At 34.0% G+C, this 18,468-nt stretch overlaps 1 protein-coding gene across 2 annotated transcripts; it reads right to left on the bottom strand.

Annotated features, from left to right (window-relative positions):
- Positions 1 to 7,359: 7,359 nt before the first annotated feature.
- Positions 7,360 to 17,317, bottom strand: LOC126709202 (uncharacterized). Of its 2 annotated transcripts, XM_050409328.1 has the most exons (5): positions 17,099 to 17,317; positions 15,031 to 15,197; positions 14,417 to 14,554; positions 12,819 to 12,929; positions 7,360 to 7,782 (listed from the first exon to the last, which is right to left on the bottom strand). In XM_050409328.1, exons 3-5 carry the CDS (start codon positions 14,531 to 14,533, stop codon positions 7,549 to 7,551), a joined length of 462 nt encoding a protein of 153 aa, XP_050265285.1. In that variant the 5' UTR covers positions 14,534 to 14,554; positions 15,031 to 15,197; positions 17,099 to 17,317; the 3' UTR covers positions 7,360 to 7,548. The 2 variants fall into 2 exon arrangements, with proteins under 2 accessions (XP_050265285.1, XP_050265286.1); XM_050409329.1 differs by lacking the exon at positions 15,031 to 15,197.
- Between the last annotated feature and the right edge of the window lie 1,151 nt (positions 17,318 to 18,468).

The raw sequence follows: 18,468 nt of genomic DNA, 5'->3' as shown, positions 1-18,468 counted from the left end.
AAGTATTATGATGAGCCCTTATGAAATTTTTGGCAGGAACCCTTGATTTGTCAAACAATGTTAGTTGCAAGTTGAAGAGAGAAATGTGGGGGGGGGGGGGGGGTGGGGGGGTGTGTTTGTTGTTGGTGTGGAGCAATTGCTACTTTATAAAGTGAGAGTAGAAGCTTCCTCTTGTGATCAGAAATCAGAATATTGATCCATCCCATTATAAGCCCAAAAATAAAGAGAAATAATAGTAGTCCACATTCACATATTTAAAATGAAAAATGCTAACGAATGCCCTTAGGGCACTTATTAAGAATCCAATTAAAGAAAGTTTTTATGAAAAAAGAAAAAAAAAACAATTAATGTTTTGACAATTTTTTTCATTTTTCATAAAAATGATGTCAAAACTTTTCTAAAATAGACTGTTAACAAGTGCTCTAAGGGCACTCGTTAGCATGACCCATTTAAAATAACCATACCAATCCACATAAAATAAAAGGTAAACACAACTATTAACATTTTTTTTTTTTTTTTTTTTTGATGAATCAACTGTTAACATTTAAAATATAAAGGCACAAATGTATACATATGATTTACAAAAATGAGGGTATGATAATCATTAAATAAATAAATAACCCCCCTTTGGTTGAAAACTTGAAATAAATCAAAGGTTCCTTAGGTCAAATGACCGTATATCTTCTAAGGCTTGATTATTATAAAGAGAAATTCGAGGAAAGGTAAGTTTGAAAGAGGTTGTTCTTATCAAAACAATCGTAAAGTCATACAATAATAGTGCTCAATTTATTGAGACGATAAAGAGCCGCAGGTGTGGTGGGTTGTTGGGAGATGAAATTGAAAGTTGTGCCCCCCACCACCCCCCCCCCCCCCCTTTCTTTTCTTTTTTTTTCTTTTTTTTCAACTTCCTTTTCTACTTTTAAAAGTAATTTCTCTTTTTTCTCGATCCTTATTTTTCTAGAATTTGACTTGCAACCAATGTACCGAGTCCTTCTCATAACATTAAATTAAGTTGTAACCAATAATGATAATTTTTTTTTTTATCATAGAGGATTGAATCGTGAATGTCTTTATCGAAACCATTTGAAAATGCTAATTAATTGAATTACAAAACTCTTGATATAAATGATGTTAATTTATTGTGCAATTTACAATTAATGTTTTCAATTAGTACACTAAGACTATAGTATGTTTGGAATAAAAGGAGATACAAGGATTGAAGTAGCTTTTTTTTTTTTTTTTTTTTTTTTTTTTTTAGAGTTTAAACCTATGGTGTATGCTTCTGATGATAGCATTTTATTATCAGATCAAGACATCAATCGGTTTTTGGTGTTGGTGAAGATTGAACTCCAAATCTCTTATTCAATCATTAAAGACTTTATCAATTAAGCTAACTAGAACCTACAAGTAGCCATTTTTTTCTATCCTTTCCTTCTATTTCTTTCCATGTAACCTTGTAACCGTATTTTTTTTACCAAATTCCCTGCATTTCTATAGATTGAATTTGAAAATTGATTTCTCCATTATAATAATAAAAAAGAGCACTATCTAATTAAGGTCGATGATCATTAAATTAGGTCAAGCAATTTTAATTTTTCCTTGTAATTTTTGGCTATTAAGTAAACCTAAATACATTCAGGAAAACATTAAATCTAAATCAATTTTCTATTAATATATGCCTTGGCCTTATGTTACATCACTACATTCACCTTGTAATGCATTCAGGAAAAAGAAAAGAAAAACCACCTTAATGCGGACCTAGTTGAATCTCATCCTTTGATATTTTAAATATTGGAAACTGAGTCAATCAGGCGAAAATGTCCTCAAATTGATGCATTTGATTGAATCATATACATCGGAATTTGTCAAATACAATATTTTCAAAAGAATACACCGTCAAATGCCATGGGATCCAAGCAATTGGAGTTTCAATATTATACTACTTATAAGGTCAAATAGAAGTTACTTTGAAACTTTTTATTTTTTAATTAATGTTTTCTCTGACTATGCTTCGAATGCAAATGGAATTTTCTTAATCTGTCTATAAGGGCACCAAATCCTGGAGGGGATAGAAACAATGGGGTGTACATAATTCTTTGAAGTCGTGATTGAAATGCTATTTCCAAATGCACTTGTAGATTAAAAAAATTAATATTTTTTACCATTTATTAAGATAGTTACATATGATTAATAAAATTTAACTTTTACGTGCATCTATCACTACCATATATCTATTTTAAAGTAAATTGGAGAAGTAGGCTAGTAGGATTTGAATCTTAATGTTCAAGCACCACAAACAAAAGGTGTTGGAATTATTGGAGAACTATCGAATCTCAAGTCATGATTTACTTCATTTTTATTATATATTAATCACAATATGTCATCTTAATAATTAGGAAAAAAATTTGTGAAACTTTTTTTTTCCCCACTAGTCTTATTGTTTCAGAATATTTCACAAATTGAAATTTAGTTGCACTCTTTCCCCTTTGTTTCCTCCATTGAACCATAGTAATTTTTTCTTGGGTAGTGCTAACGAGTACAGGTGCCTATTAAGAAACAATTTTATGTCAATATTGTCAACTTTTTGTCAGATTTTTTTACCAATTTTATATGGTGTAAAGCTAATAAAACCAACATTTTAAATTTCACTTATCATTTCAGTTCTATTTTTAGTCATTTCATCAATTTATTTCAATTTTTTATTAGATAGACCCTACAATATATCATCCTTAACCAACACCTTGTTGTGCCCGTTAACATTTTCCATTTTTCCTGTTAGGAAGTTACAATAAAACTTCTCATATCTATAGCTCATATATAAAACGAAAGCATTTCACCATTTGTTAACTTCTCCCATAAGATTTTGAAAATACACCGATATATCCAACAACAATTTTTTATTGGAAACTTTGTTCTTCCTCTTCAAGTGATAGAATGACCTTAACCCACAATCCCTCTTTAACTTGGACGAATCATCCCTCTAACCCCATGTCTAGATGGTGGAAAAATAAAATACTAAAGCCTATACTTAGGATCATTGGTTTAAGGCTATTTGGTTCTGTACCTAGATATTGAAAGATTTTAAGGGTGGGTTAGGTTCCACAATGTTATCGAGTCTTGTGAGTGAGAACGACAAGGCAAAACATCAATCATGCCAAACACCAAGGCTTTGTCCCTTGAGTGTAGATAGGTCTGTCTATATATAAATACTTTTCCAAAATCAGGGGTCGCTTATCTTATTGACTTACATTCTTTAAATTTCTTTTATGGGGGCATTGCCTTGTTGATTATGAAACATTTTGATGAGTAGTAGTGCGTCGAGGACAATTTTGCCAGTTTAGTGTCCTTGCTCTGCTTTCGGACCACATCTCTCATGTGATAATGTAGTCAATCCTCAAAGCTTTTGTCCACCGCCACAACTAATATTTCTTTTGTGTCATTAATTATCATGCTGATGCACATCCTAATACACCTACTCGGATACCTACCCACCTTAGAATAAATATATATATATATATATATATATGGCAGTATTTGTTGCACACATTACCCAAAGCATGAATCACGTCACGTTTTCAATTATACGTTAGTAATGTGTAAATGCATAAATGTGTGCAACATAATTTTCCCATATATAAAACCTCAATTACATATGAATAGATCTCACATTTGTAAAGTTCACCTAGTTACACACAAAAAATCTACCCCACGCTATCTTGATTCGCGAGTAGCCTCCTAAATTTTTTTTCCTCCATTCACTACCTTCTTGTAAATCATACTGGATTTTAATATGGCTTGATTGGGTAGATAGAACAAGCACCTGTTAAAAGTATGTGATTAAATGATTAAATTTACCATATCCTAAATAGCTTAATTTTTTGGGACAATCGGTAATTTAACATGGTATCAAAGTAGAAGATCCTAAGTTTGATCCATGTCTCCTCCACTCTACCTCCTATTTAAATTCTCATGTGTTGGGCCTCACTTATTAAAAGGTAGTTTCGGTCCACATGTGAGAGACATTGTTAGAAGTATGTGGTTAAATGATTAAATTTATCATATTCTAATAGTTTAAAATTTTGGGACAATCGGTAATTTAACAGCACTAGACACCCACATCAAATCTTTATTATAAAATTTTAAACTTAATTTTCTTTTTAACTCATTTTTAATATATGCTTGTAATTGTATACTAAAGTTATATTAAAATACTAATGATATTATTCATCAACTTGATAAGGAATTCTCAAACATAAATGTTTTCAATGTCGAATATACTAATAATATTGAGTAGTTTTTCGTAAGTTTATTATAGATTTTCTTCCTAATTATTTTTTGAAATAAGATATTATATCTTATTCTTAAAGTTATATATATAATGAATTTAGTTTGCTTTTTTTTTTTTTTTTAGTTAGTGGTTTCTTGCAGTTTTTTGAATGCTTCAATTTTTACATACTGTAATTTTGACAACTTTGCAAAAATAAGCTTTCAAGTTTCAATGAAAAGTTAATCTGAAAACACAGTTTAGTTTATATACGATTTAATTTAATTTCATGTTTTATGTATATCACGTATATACATTATCTTTTCTTTTCTTTTTTTTGGTGAAATTATTAGACTAGTAGACTATTAGAATTAATTATTGAACTATAAAATTAAGGATTTATGTGTTTTCCAACTTTTTTATCTTTTGAGTTTTTTTTATTACTCTATTTATATTGAAAAAAAAAGCACAAAATAGAGATTAGAAAGCATATTAATTTTTTAATAAAAAAATAAAAGTCATTATGTGTAAAAGTAATAGAAATAGCCATCCACTCTAATATAATAAAATTTGTACCTAAATTTAAACCCAATCGACCTAACCCGGTTGCCAGGTCCACAACATACATAAGAGCACCCATTGGCTTTTAAGTGTCATTCTACCCTTGCTACTCCATTCAGTTCTAACAACTTTGGTATGGTTTCAAACTTAAAAAGAATTGAAGTTTGATGACGATGATGATGATGATGATGATGATGATGCTAATTGCTAAGCCTTCACCAGTTTTATCTCAAAGAGTAAAGGTTCCGTCTGAATGGTTATACCGACCTCACCTAGGGAACATAATTGACCATAATCTTCGTAATTGAATCATCATGGTCCTCCCGAATCAGAACCTCTTTTGACCTTTTCACTAAGATACAAAATAATTCATCCAATAACAAAAACTAAAACAAAAGTAAATAAAGATATTAATAAGAAGAATAATTGTACATGGAGTGCAAAAGAAATGTAATTGCGAAAAATAAAAACAAAAAAGACAATGTTTTTCATTTGGATTGACTATTTGTTGCATACGGATGATGCAGTAGCATGATGGACACGTTATAACCGAAGATTGACAAATGGAGTTTCAAACTTTGGAAAATATTAAAATTACTATAAATTTATTACAAAGATTTTACAATTTGATGAGGTACAAATATGATTGATGTGACATAAATAATATAATAAATAAATATTTAAATTGTTTTTATACGATTGGTGAAACATTAATTTGGAAGACTCGTGTAGTTAAATTTGTAGTATCCTTAACATCACTTTTCAACTTTTAATTAGTTTTTTTTTTTAATTAATAGGGCTTTTTTTTTTCTTTTTTTTTTGGGTGAAAATAGGGCTTCTTTGTTCTTTAGCATACTGACTGAAAATGAAATAAACCAAACTCTATATTTAGCTTTTCTTTAACATTAAAAAATCTACTAAAAGAAGGGTAATAGACAGGTTTTTGGGTTGGAATTTTGATTTTTTTTTTAATATTTAAAGGCCTAGTTAATATTGAACTTTTCTTATGAAACTACTACTGAATTTCACCCCAGAAGGAAGGTAAAAAACTATGAAAAAAGGAAACTACGAGCATAGGGGAAGGAATAGCTGAGCAGGTTATGACTTATGAGTCACGACCCGCCATTAATCAAGTTGAAGTTTCTTTGCGTGGCCAACGTTTTTCCTAAAGATATTATTATATATCTATATATTTTCTATCAAGTAAAGTTTTTGGTAATATTAAAGGGATATTTAAAAAGATTTATGCACTTGAGTAATTTTTGTTAGAACGAAGTATACTCCAAACCGCTTTAGAGAATTCTTTTTTAGTATAAATAGTGTATTATTTAAATAAGTAACTTGACTCGTTAAGAATAGTTATATAAGAAAAACTACATATAAATAGTCTTTTTCTTTGAGTTGAAAAAGATAACTCAATTAAGCAAAAAAAAAAAAAAAAAAACTCAAACCTACGCGCACATTTATGTAATTCAATGTCTTTTAAGTTGTAACAATGAGAAAGTATCTCATTGGACCGTCTCATACAAGAATTTTCCTTTAACAATAGATATTGAAAATCTTTAAGTGGCAATCTAGCTTTGAAAAGTTGCAATCTAATTCACAAGATCAATGAGCTTTTTGAAAAAAAAAGATGGCGAAAGATCGCCTATAATGATGTTCAATTAAGGGTGGAAGGTGAGGACCAACCAAGTCACGAACTTTTCCCCAACTTCGTACGATCAATTTCAATCCTGGGCCTAAAGAAAAGGACAATATTAAGTAGCTGCATTTGGGGCCACATGTTTCAATCAGCTCTGGACTGAGCTTAAGCTATCAGAACTTGGGCTGCCCCACATTGCAATCTTCCTTTTCTTCTTATTTTGGTATATTATAAATGAGCGCAGGACTCTCCTTCATGTTCAAACTACTTTTGCTTTGCATCCATCCATTCATTAATAATAGATCCACCTTGACAATTCTTACCCTATGTCTATCAATCTACAATGACTGGAATAGAATTTATGAATGGATAATTCATATGTTTCGGTCGCAAAGCAAAAACTAACACCTTTGTTTGGGAGGTTAGAAATGAATGTAAAAAAATTAAATGAACAAAATCATTTTAGAATATTCATTTTGCTCATAACCTCAAATTTTCATTCACCCCAAAATTAAGAGAAATGAAAAAAATGAAATTAGGTTTAATGAAATTTTTACTAAAACTCCAAAAATATCTATGAATATTCAACCCTTTATTTTAAATTAGGGATAAATAGTAATGTTATAAAATTATTCAATCTCGTTCATTCTATGTTTCTTCCAAACAAGTTTACTTACATTTCATTCTTTTATTTTAAAACATTCAAACAATATTACTTTATTCTATTCTATTCCTTTATGAACTTCCAACAAAGTTTAAATGAATTACACAACTACAATCTATAGTGAATAGAAGAATCTGTTGTATTATGAACTGGATGTGACCAAATGGTTCCTACGTTATTTCAACCAACCAAATGGTTCCTATCAACTTCCAATAAGCACATATAAAATGATAACCAAAACAAAAATGCACTCATGTTGAATTATTAACTGGATGTGACCAAATGGTTCCTACGTTATTTCAACCGACCTAATGGTTCCTATCAACTCCCAATAAGCACATCTAAAATGATAACCAAAACAGAAATGCACTCATACAAAATTATATCAAAAATTTTGGTCATCAACGTTACAGAGAGTTATCTCGTTTGAGCTTGTTGAGGGGTTTTGGTGGATGCTTGGTCCTCACTCTGTTTTGCACCAACCTGATTCGCATTTGCGATTTTTTCTGCTTCAGCTTTTTCAAGCAAAGCCTGTTGTTGCATCGTTTTCATCATCTCCTTCAGTGTCTTCTCCTCTCCGTCTAGTTGCATTTTCACTATGACCTCAGCTTCTTTATCAATTGGTTTGAAGTACTCTTCAATAGCAGCCTCCTGCACATAAACACGATTTTGTCACAAAACGACTCATAGATTTCAACAGGGGCAACGAACAAAAAGAAAACAGAAGGGGCTCATTTAAGATAGTGAAATATCTTCCATTATTAATAGAAAATGAAATGACTCATTCAGCCAAACATCTTCCATGCTAGAAATAAGGGTCTAATTTAAGATCAACTAGAAGGAAATATCACCATATGCTCCAGCACTCAGCTTTTGAGATATTAATAGACAAGTTTTTTAAAATTTGATGGAAAGCAGAAAGTATTAAACACTGAAAGCATTTGAATTCTATGAGAGGGCTTTAAAAGTTAGATCATGCAATGCTCTTTAAAAGGTTGAATGAAAAATTTAAGGTATCATTTCACATTCATAGCTACACTCTTTTATAAGAAATAAATTTTTTCATTAAAGAAGACAGATTGAGTACACTTTTTTTAAGAGTTCAATTACACTGGATGCGTATCAAATTATGACTAAGGAATTATATGAAATTCAAGGGATCTAAAATATCTAAAAAAGATGATGAAGGTATGCCGCCCAAAGCATTCATCCAATCAGAAAAGGATCTCAACAGAGACTGTTTAATAACATGGTGAGGACATTCAATACAAGCAAACTTCAAAGACTCTTCCTCTCTCTCCAAATTGCCCACTATATGCAGATATGGAATATCCTGCTGGATTTTCAAACTCCTTTGATGATGAAAACTTCCTTGCCAACAAGCCAACATTTGAATCACAATCTTTGACATAAACCAAGATACCCTAAATAATGCAATCACAAGAGACCAAATATATCTACCCACTTTCCTCAAAAAAAAAAAAAAAAAAAAAAAAAAAAAAAACACTCTACCCACTAAACAATGAAGTAGTAAGTACTAAACTGTCTCCTCACTATACCTATAAATACAACACCATTCAATAATCACAATATATATATTTTTTTTGATAGGTGATCAATAATCACAATGTTTTGTTTTCTTAAATTATTCACATTTAAAATTTTACACAATGCTGCTGTCCAAGTGAAAAAACAACTCGAGGTACCTGAGCACCCCATATCCTCCTGAGCTCTAAGGAAATGTTTTTCCATAGATCTCCTCAATGCATATCAAACATCAGACTTTCCATTTTTTTTTTTTTTTTTTTTTTTTTTGAGAGTAAAGAAAATATTATTTAGAGACATAATAATGAGTCACCTAGGTATATAGGAAGTATACAGCAGGGGACCAAAACAATCAAATACATAATTACAAGCATCCATCAAATCATAAACCGAAAAAATAGAATGACTTCCTATGATAGACATCCAATCTGATAGAGTTTTAAAGAAGAAAAGTTTTAAATCGATTGTAGTCCTTTCAGAGTCTTCAAAACACCGGTTGTTTCTCTCCCTCCAAATGCACCACATCAAACAATGAGGACATCCATCCAAATAACACCATTACGATGATGACCAAAATTTCCTTGCCAACATGCAAGGAGCTAAACCAGTCTTTGGCATCACCCAATAGATACCAAACATGATGAACACTTTAGACCACGACTCAGAAACAATAGGACAATGTAGTAAAAGATGGTCTACTAATTCTCCATTACTTTTGCACATATAACAGCAATCTAGAATCAACACCTTCTTCTTACGTAAATTATCAATAGTCAAGATAGTTCCTAAAGCTGCAGTCCAAATAAAAAACGTGACTCCGGAAGGAACCTTTTGCTTCCAAATACTTCTCCAAGGGAAGGACTGAGTACATACACCCAACAAAGCCTAGTAATAACTGCTTACCTCAAAGACCTTGCTCTTAGCAAGTGTCCAACACATCTTATCCTCACCAATACCTCTCAATGAGACTCCATAGATAACATCCCAAAAAACAGACAACAATTTTGATTCCCTATCATGAATTTCTCACAAGAATTCCAAGTCCCAAAGAACCCCGTTAGGAAACTGCATGAGATCAGCCACATAAGCCTCCTTATCATTACTGATTCTGAATAAATCTGGAAAACACGTACTTAAAGGATGATCCCCACACCGGATATCCTGCCAAAATTTCACTCTAGTCTCATCTCCAATATGAAACTGAATGTAGTGAGAAAAAGTAGACCAACCACTACTAATAGTTTTCCATAAACTCACCCATAAGAGCCTGGAATAGAATTAGAGCACCAATCTCCCTCCCTTAACTCCATATTTAACCCTTATAACCCTTCTCCATAAAGCTTCCCTGTCATACCCAAATCTCCACAACCATTTTCCCAATAGCGCTTCATTAAAGTATCTCAAATTTCGAATTGCTAGACAACCAAACTGGATAGGAGAGCATACCTTTAGAATCATCTCCTAGACCACCCCAAAGAAAATTTCGTTTAAGTCATTCTATACGGTATGCCATATGTGCTAGAATTGGAAAAAGGGAGAGGAGATAAGTACGTAAATTGGATAAAGTACTTTTTATGAGAGTAAGTCTCCCCCCTTTAGATAGATACAATCTTTTCCATCCCGTTAACCTCCTTTCCACCTTCTCAATGATGGGATTCCAAACTGCTCTATCTTTCCATTTTGCACCCAATGGAAGGTCTAAATATTTCATAGGAAGTAAGCCTTGCTTACAACCCAAAACACCTACTAGCATCTCAAAATTTGTAACCACTCCCACAAGAAATAGATCAGACTTATCCAAATTAATTTTCAATCCCAATATAATCTCAAACCATGACAAAATCAGGCGCAAAAACAACATCTGGTCGATATCAACATCGCACATAACCAACGTATCATCTGCAAAGAGAAGATGAGTTACCTGTAAGCGATCACTTGTGGAGGTACCCACACTAAATCCAGACAATCGACCTTCTGTCATTGCCTTATCCATCATTTTGCTAACTGCTTCCATGACAAAAACAATCAACAATGAGGACAAAGGGTCACCTTGTCGAAAACCTCTATAATTCTCAAAGAAACCACATGGAGCTCCATTAATCAAAATTGAAAATTTGGCCATGGATATACAGAAAAAAAAAATCCATTTTCTCCATTTTTCTAGGAAACCGAACCGCTCAAGCATATACATTAGAAAACCCCAATTCACATGATCATAAGCCTTCTCTACATCCAACTTACACAACACCCCCAGAACTCCTGATCTCAGCCTACTGTCCAAGCTCATTTGCAATGAGACATGAGTCTAGAATTTGCCTATTCTTAACGAAGGCATTCTGAGACTTCGAAATAACATCCCCAATCATCTCTTTCAATCTATTAGCCAATACTTTAGCAATTATTTTGTAAACCCCCCTATCAAACTAATAGGCCGAAAATCCTTCACCTCTATTGCATCTGACCTTTTGGTTCCACTTTTTGTTAGCTTTAAGGATATGTGATCCTTACCTTGGCTAGATGGCAAACTAGGATACAACAAATCAAAGAGATCTCCATGGAATCCAATCCCCAATCTTGAAATGGTCTACTTAATTGAGGATTCCAATACCACACTCCTCTCTCAGTTGTATCACCTAAATAAGAGGCAATTGAAGCATTATTTTCCATTGCCAGGGAAAAGATCTCTACACCATAAGTCATTCCAAAATCAAACTCATGTGCCCCCAACAACAAATTTAATGTCTAGAATTTTATTTTTGATAAGCGAGTTTTGTCCCCAAGGGGAGGTAAAAAAAGGGAGATATTCTACAAAAAAATTCCCAGTCTCCTCTAATACTTTTCCATGGGTTCACCCCATGTGATCCCCTAACCAGCTTCATTTACCAACCCCCCATGCTTCTCCATATTTAACAAAAAATGAATGCCTCCAAAGCTGTTCTCACTCAACTCCAAATCTCCATAATCTTTATAGGGGAAGGAGAATGTTAGGAACCTAGTAGTTCCTAATGGGATTGGATGGGAATTGTAGGGGAATGTATGTGAATTGTAGGGAAATTGACTTAATTCGAGGCAGTCACATTCCATAGAGAAATATTAAGAGAGAGAGAAAGGAAATGCACTAAGCAATCAATTGGTTTATTCTTCAATGATGGAAATGTGATTACAAGTAGATATTTATAAAACCATAGAAATATTCTACTGGCCCACATGGCATTATCGTAATGGTCCTATAATTCCCCGTGTGCATTAATATTTCCAACGTGTGTTAAATGTGTTTAACATGCTTGGGATTGTAACTAACTAACCAACTAACTAACTAAATGTATTCTATACCCAAATGTGGGTTCCTAACATTTCCCTCTCCTTCAAAACACCTTCCCCACAAGGTGTTGTTGTAGTTGACATCTTCATGAGGGGAAACCGGCCACTAACCCAATACTCCAAAGGATCTTGAACATTAAACACACCAACTACTTCCAAGCACTTTGTGACTACCTCGAATTAAGTCAATTTCCTTACAATTCACATACATTCCCCTATAATTTCCATCCAATCCCATTAGGAACTACTAGGTTCCTAACATTGAAAGGGGAGATTGTCAAGAAAAAGAAGCCCTGCCGCCTCTAATGCTTTTCCATAGGCTCACATCTGGCCCCTAACCAGCTTTGTTGACTTGACCACCCCCCCCCCCCCCCCCCCAAAATGCTTCTCCATATTTGATACAAATGGCATGCCTCCAAAGCTGTCCCATTTCAACTCCACATCTCCATAATCTTTATAGATATACTTTATTCAATCTGTTTAGTTTCCTTCGCGTCTCTAAAATTCTAATATAACCATTACAATGAAATAAACTTAAAAAGTACATCAAAAAGTCATCACTAAGACTAACATTGTTAAGACATAAGGCTCCCTTCTATAATCTTCAATCATGAAGGCTTAGGGGTAACTTTTTTGTATGCTTTAGCACTGTTATTTCCTATGTTTCAAGCTCAATATTGATTAATGAAAATTCACATCATTTTATAGTGAATTAAAAAGAATTTTTTCACAAATGCAATCAACTGAATGTTAAAAGTAGAGCTTCAAATGATCCAATAAACCTTCTTCAATTATCCACCACAGGTGAAACCAAAACTTACAGTTTCTTCAAGCTTCTTATTTAAATTTTGCATCTCCTCAACCATACGGCGAACCTCTGCTAAAATAGCCTGTTCTGGGACCTTTCTTAAGGCAGCCTTCCTTTCTTGTGCCTGGACAGAGAGAGAAAGAGTGTCAAGCACATGGAGATAAACCATGTTTATCATATGAATGGTGAATGCTAAATATGAACAAAATCCAAAAAGCAACAAAGGAGATAAAGCTGAGAAAATGGTAGTTTGGTGTGCTTCCCTAGTTGACAGCCAAGACAAATATGATGGGGGAGAAGCACTATTACAATTGACTGTGGTGTGTGCCTGTGTCATTTAACTCTTTTTCAAAACTAGGAGTAATCAAATCAATTGGGAGACTCCTGTACGAATTAAAATTAGATTTTAATTTTTTTTTTCAATATAAGATCTGTTAGACTCAAACATTATTCTCATATGATCATTTCAGTCAGGAAAAGAATCTTCTCACCCATCAAAACTTGTATATCTTGCAGAAAACCAAGCTCAAAACAAATTGAACATTACTCCACCAAATGTAATAAAATTACACACCATCTGACAGATAGGAATTACAAAGGCTTCCTACAATGAGATGTACAAGTTCTGATCAGGAATGTTCTATCAGTTTCAGATTAGTATTGCTGTAGGTGGTGGGGCCTAGCCCCTTCAAGATAGAATCATTGTCTTCCTACTTTTCTCACTGGTATACCGGATCAATACCAGATCAAAAACCCACCTACAAGATCAATGTCTTATCTCTCCTCCCCCACCCACACACACCCCACCCCACCCACCCCCCCCCCCCCCCCCACAAAAAAAAAAAAAAAAAAAAAAAAAAGAAAGAAAAAGAAAAAGGAAAAAAAAAAAAAAAAAACCCAACCCCCAAACAATTCTTTTTAAAGGAAATAGGAACTCTATGCATTTCCACAAAGAGTCTTATTCAACTATAAAACACCTGCTGCAAGGTCTGGGTATCACCAATTGGTAGAAAGTAAATAAGGTGAAACACAGAAGTTGCTAGAGAACTGAAGAAAAGGAAGAGTAACCAAATGAGTCAAAAGGTCATGCACATTTAAATTGATTTTTGTATAAGAAGATGAGCCAACTCTATTTTGTAGAAAGTTAAGCATTCTTGAAGTTGATCATTTGACATGAACAGACACCAAGACAAGCAAGCAAGACAGAGAGGGTGGAAACATTGAAGGCATCATGGGTAGCCTAACAAACACTATAGACATTAACTAGTAAATTACCATGTGTTTTTAAACCATGCCTTTTCTAACTCTATATATACACTTGCACACACATGAATATATATATATATATATATATTATTCAAATAATGCAATACCAATGATGAACCCTTCAAATTGATGTCTTGCTCTGGGATAAAAGCTCTCTAAAAAGCAAGGAAGTTTGAAAAAGATAAACAACCCAACTTACCCTACTTGGTTCATAAGCAAAAAGCATCCCCTTCAATTACAATGGCAAATGAAACATGTAGCGCAACTTAAGAACACACAGAATACACAACATCATAATACAACAAAGAAAGCACTACAGAAATGACATTGAAAATTAAGCAACACCTGTTTCATACGCTGCTCAAGCTCCAACCTAAATGATCGGATTCTGCGCTCTTCGTACCCAGAAAGAACCCTAACATAGAATAGGGCCTTCCTTCCAAAATCTAATAGCTTATTCATACTAATAATAATTCTACCTTCCTGCAACAATTAACATTCATATGAATTTAATTCAATAGCATATAAATCACAATTTCTATGACTTCAATGCCAGAGTTTTAAAGTGTGAATTCAAAATGATTCAGCTAAAGCGCCCTGTTTGGTTGCCATGAAAATATAGGAAAACACTAGGTATCGTTTCGCAAACATTTTGCAAGTAAATTACTAAGAGATATGATCGGTGCAATGTTCGGTTTCAATAGGGAGAAAATCACTTCGAAAGTGACAATTCATTATTGGAATCTGTGTGTGTGTGTGTACACAAACTTTATTCTTTTTCTTTTTCCCTCAGCTTCTAATTTTCTTGGCAACCAAACAGGAACGTGTCAGGAATTTGATAGAACATCAGAAGTAGACGGATTACAAGCTTGGTTGAAAATTGAATTCACGGCCGAAGGACAGCCCTAATTTTGACATTTAATTCAAAGAAGAAGAAAAGAGAAGTGAGAGATTCGGACCCTGAAATGATGGGATTCTGAGGGAGCAGTGTGACTGTGAGCTGGTCTGGCCGTCAATCAACAAGTGTCGTTTGGGTGTATTTGAATTCTTGGGTTATCCGAATCCAGGTTTAGATCAACATGTTGCCCAAACTACCCTGCTTTGTTGTATAAATGTCTTTGACAAGCTGTGTTACAATAGGTTTATGTGTCAGTTGTTGGGTGAGCAAAGACTAGTGTCAGTCTAAATTAGGGTAGTAAACGAGCTGAGCCAAGTAGAGTACTAAAGTTAAAATTGTTCATTTAATTTTATTTCAAATACAAACCAAGCTCAAGCTCCTCACCAAACTATATTAGAGCATCCACACCAGGCTCAATATAATTTTAGCCAAATTTGATCTAAAAGGCCCACTTTTTTCTATTTTAGCTAATCTACTATTCACAAACACCTACATCAAGGTCAGTACTCTATCTCTACTCTATTAAAACATTATTTCTTTATTCAATTTTGTAACGGTCATTTTTTTCAAATGCTAACATTTTCCAACACCCCAATGGTCATTTTTTGCAATAGTAATATTTCTCCAACGGTTATATTTTAACGATCATATTCTCTTATTATAAAGGAGACCGTTTCCTCTCAAATTTGAGTCCACCTCAACCCAAACACTCTCATTTTCACTCTCACATTCAGTCAACTTTGTTTTCTCTCATTCTTTGTTTTCTTTTGACCATCCTGTATTTAACATAATTGCTAATGAATCCTCATACTCCAATGATGATGAGTTGGAGATAATCATACAACTAGCTATAGATGACAAACAATCAAGATCACACCGTGCTTCTGTTCAACACCATAAGTTCATTAGGCGTGATTCTTTCCATGGCAATCGGAGGCTTCGTTCTCGACTACTTTGCCAAATCACTATTATATCTTCTGAATATATTTTGAAGGAGGTTTCAAATGGGTCGTTCACTTAACAAACCTAAATGTGTCAGGTTTTCTTTGATCATAAAAATCTAAATGAATAAACTACAATTCTTGTAGTTTTAAAAGAAATTTAGCCATTTTAAAAGAGTGTTAAAAGGAATTTCAGAAGGTGCACTACAATATAGAATTGTAAAATTTGGCAAAGTGAATTTCACTCCAATTTCAAAGAGTGCACGATTAGACCATATAGATTTAACAACTACAATTTATTACAGCGCACTCTATCCATTTTAATATGTATATTGTATAGAGTGCAGCCAATTACTTGTAGTTTGTTGAGAAATTTGAATGTGATTTTAGTAATACTTTCATTTGACAGATTTTAGCGAATTTCTTGTAGTTTGTTGAGCAATTTGAATAAACTCTGATCATCACAGCCTTTGGGCCAGAAATTCAGTTAATTACACAATCCTAGTTGACATTTTCATTTTATCTAGAGATATATCTTCTGTTACACAATCTTCTACTGCAAATACCTACTTTCTCAATTTCATTCTATCTAGTTTTGCTACTGTAATTCCCACAAAGCCTAACTCATCCCAATCATGACAGGATAAACCAAGAACATTCATTATTCTCCCTAGGCAACCATATTCATGTCATTTCACACTAAATGACTGCCCCACGCCAATAAGAGGCGCTACAAGATTAACCCGCGAATTGGGTATAAGGCTGCCAAGTGCCAACACACTAATGGGACAGAATTGCTATGAAAGTATGTAAATTCACTGACTGAGACTAGAATTTGTAATGTTTTGGGAACCAAATCAACTCTATACTGACATAAAACTCCATACTTTCAAAACAGAAAATCAGTAGCAAACACTGAAACACACCACCACCACCTATAAAACCAAAGCTCATGTTGTGCTCCTGAGTTTTACATGGGAAAATCTATCAAATCTATAAACTACAACACAAAGATCGAAACCCATGTGAAATTTTACAAATCTATCAACTCTATTAAACCCAAAGCCACCTCCAATGCCAAAATTTGACACGCACACACAACCGGGCATCATACCCGTCCTCAATGGACAAAATTTCACATGGGTTTCGATCGGGATGAATAAACTTTGGGGGAAAATCGAAGCGTACCTGAAATGGGTTTTGATTGGTGCCGTTGTAAAGCACTTTCCCTGCGTCGGTGAAGTCGACGAACAGAACTCTCCTCCTTCCTGAAAATGGCGCTAGCTCGAGCACGAGCTTAGAGAGAGAGAGTGAAGAAAGATAGTGTCTCAACTATCAAACTCAATTGATGTGTTGAAGCACTAGAAAATATTGGTGTACACAGTCCGTTGAGCTCGAGCCTGATGCACAAGTGTTTTACTTTCTTTCTTTCATTTTTTTTTTAATTAAAAAAAAAAATTGTTTTTACCTGGTTAAATTTTAGGCTAAAAAGGTGTTTTGCTTCATTTATAAACAATTTAAAATTAAAAACTAAAAACTATAAAAAAAAAATTTAAAAAAAAAAAAAAAAAAAAAAAAAACTGAATTACCTATTTGGTTTTACAGTGTGAGCATCCGCAACCGAAAATCTCATCCTATCCTATTTTACCATTCCAAAAAGTAACTTTATCAATTATACCATACAATTTTACAACATACTCAACATCTCAACTTCTATTTTCCTATTCTACACTTTAAAATAATATATCTACCCAATAAAATAATATATCTCAAATCCATATCTATTCTCTCCCTTCTCTCTCCTCTCTTTGATTTTTAATTCTCTTCCTCCGTCTCTCTTCCACTGAAACCACCACCGCCTCCACCGTCCAAAAAGGCCTCTGTCTCTCTTCCACTGAAACCACCACCACCTCCACTGTCCAAAAAGGCTACAAAACTTAAACAAACTGCCCCTGCTTCACTGCCCATCACCCCACCACCGCCAAAACAAAACCCAGCAAAATCAGACCCATAAATGAACAACTCGCACCATAAATGAACAAACCCATAAACCGATCTCTCCAATCTCCGTCTCTCTTCCACTGAAACCACCACCACCTCCACCGTCCAAAAAGGCCTCTGTCTCTCTTCCACTGAAACCACCACCACCTCCACCGTCCAAAAAGGCTACAAAACTCAAACAAACTGCCCCTGCTTCACTGCCCATCACCCCACCACCGCCAAAACAAAACCCACAAATGACCAACAAAAACCCAGCAAAATCAGACACATAAATGAACAACTCGCACCATAAATGAACAAACCCATAAACCGATCTCTGCGCCGATCTCCACACCTAACGCCCAACGCCAATCTCCACATCCCACGACCTCCATGCCCAACGGCGATGTCCACATCCCACGCCCAACACCTATCTCTACGCCCAACGCCGATCTCCACACCACACCCAAACACCGATCACTGCGCCAAACCCCAAACGCCGATCTCCACGCCACCACACTGATCTGCAATGAGAGGGAGAAGAGAAATAATGACTAGGTGGTGGCTTGCCATGGCCG

The sequence above is a fragment of the Quercus robur genome, chromosome 12 (genome assembly GCF_932294415.1).
Source record: "Quercus robur chromosome 12, dhQueRobu3.1, whole genome shotgun sequence".
Classification (NCBI taxonomy): Eukaryota; Viridiplantae; Streptophyta; class Magnoliopsida; order Fagales; family Fagaceae; genus Quercus; species Quercus robur.
The sequence above is the reverse complement of the archived record's forward strand: the minus strand, read 5'-3'. Positions and strand labels throughout refer to the sequence as shown.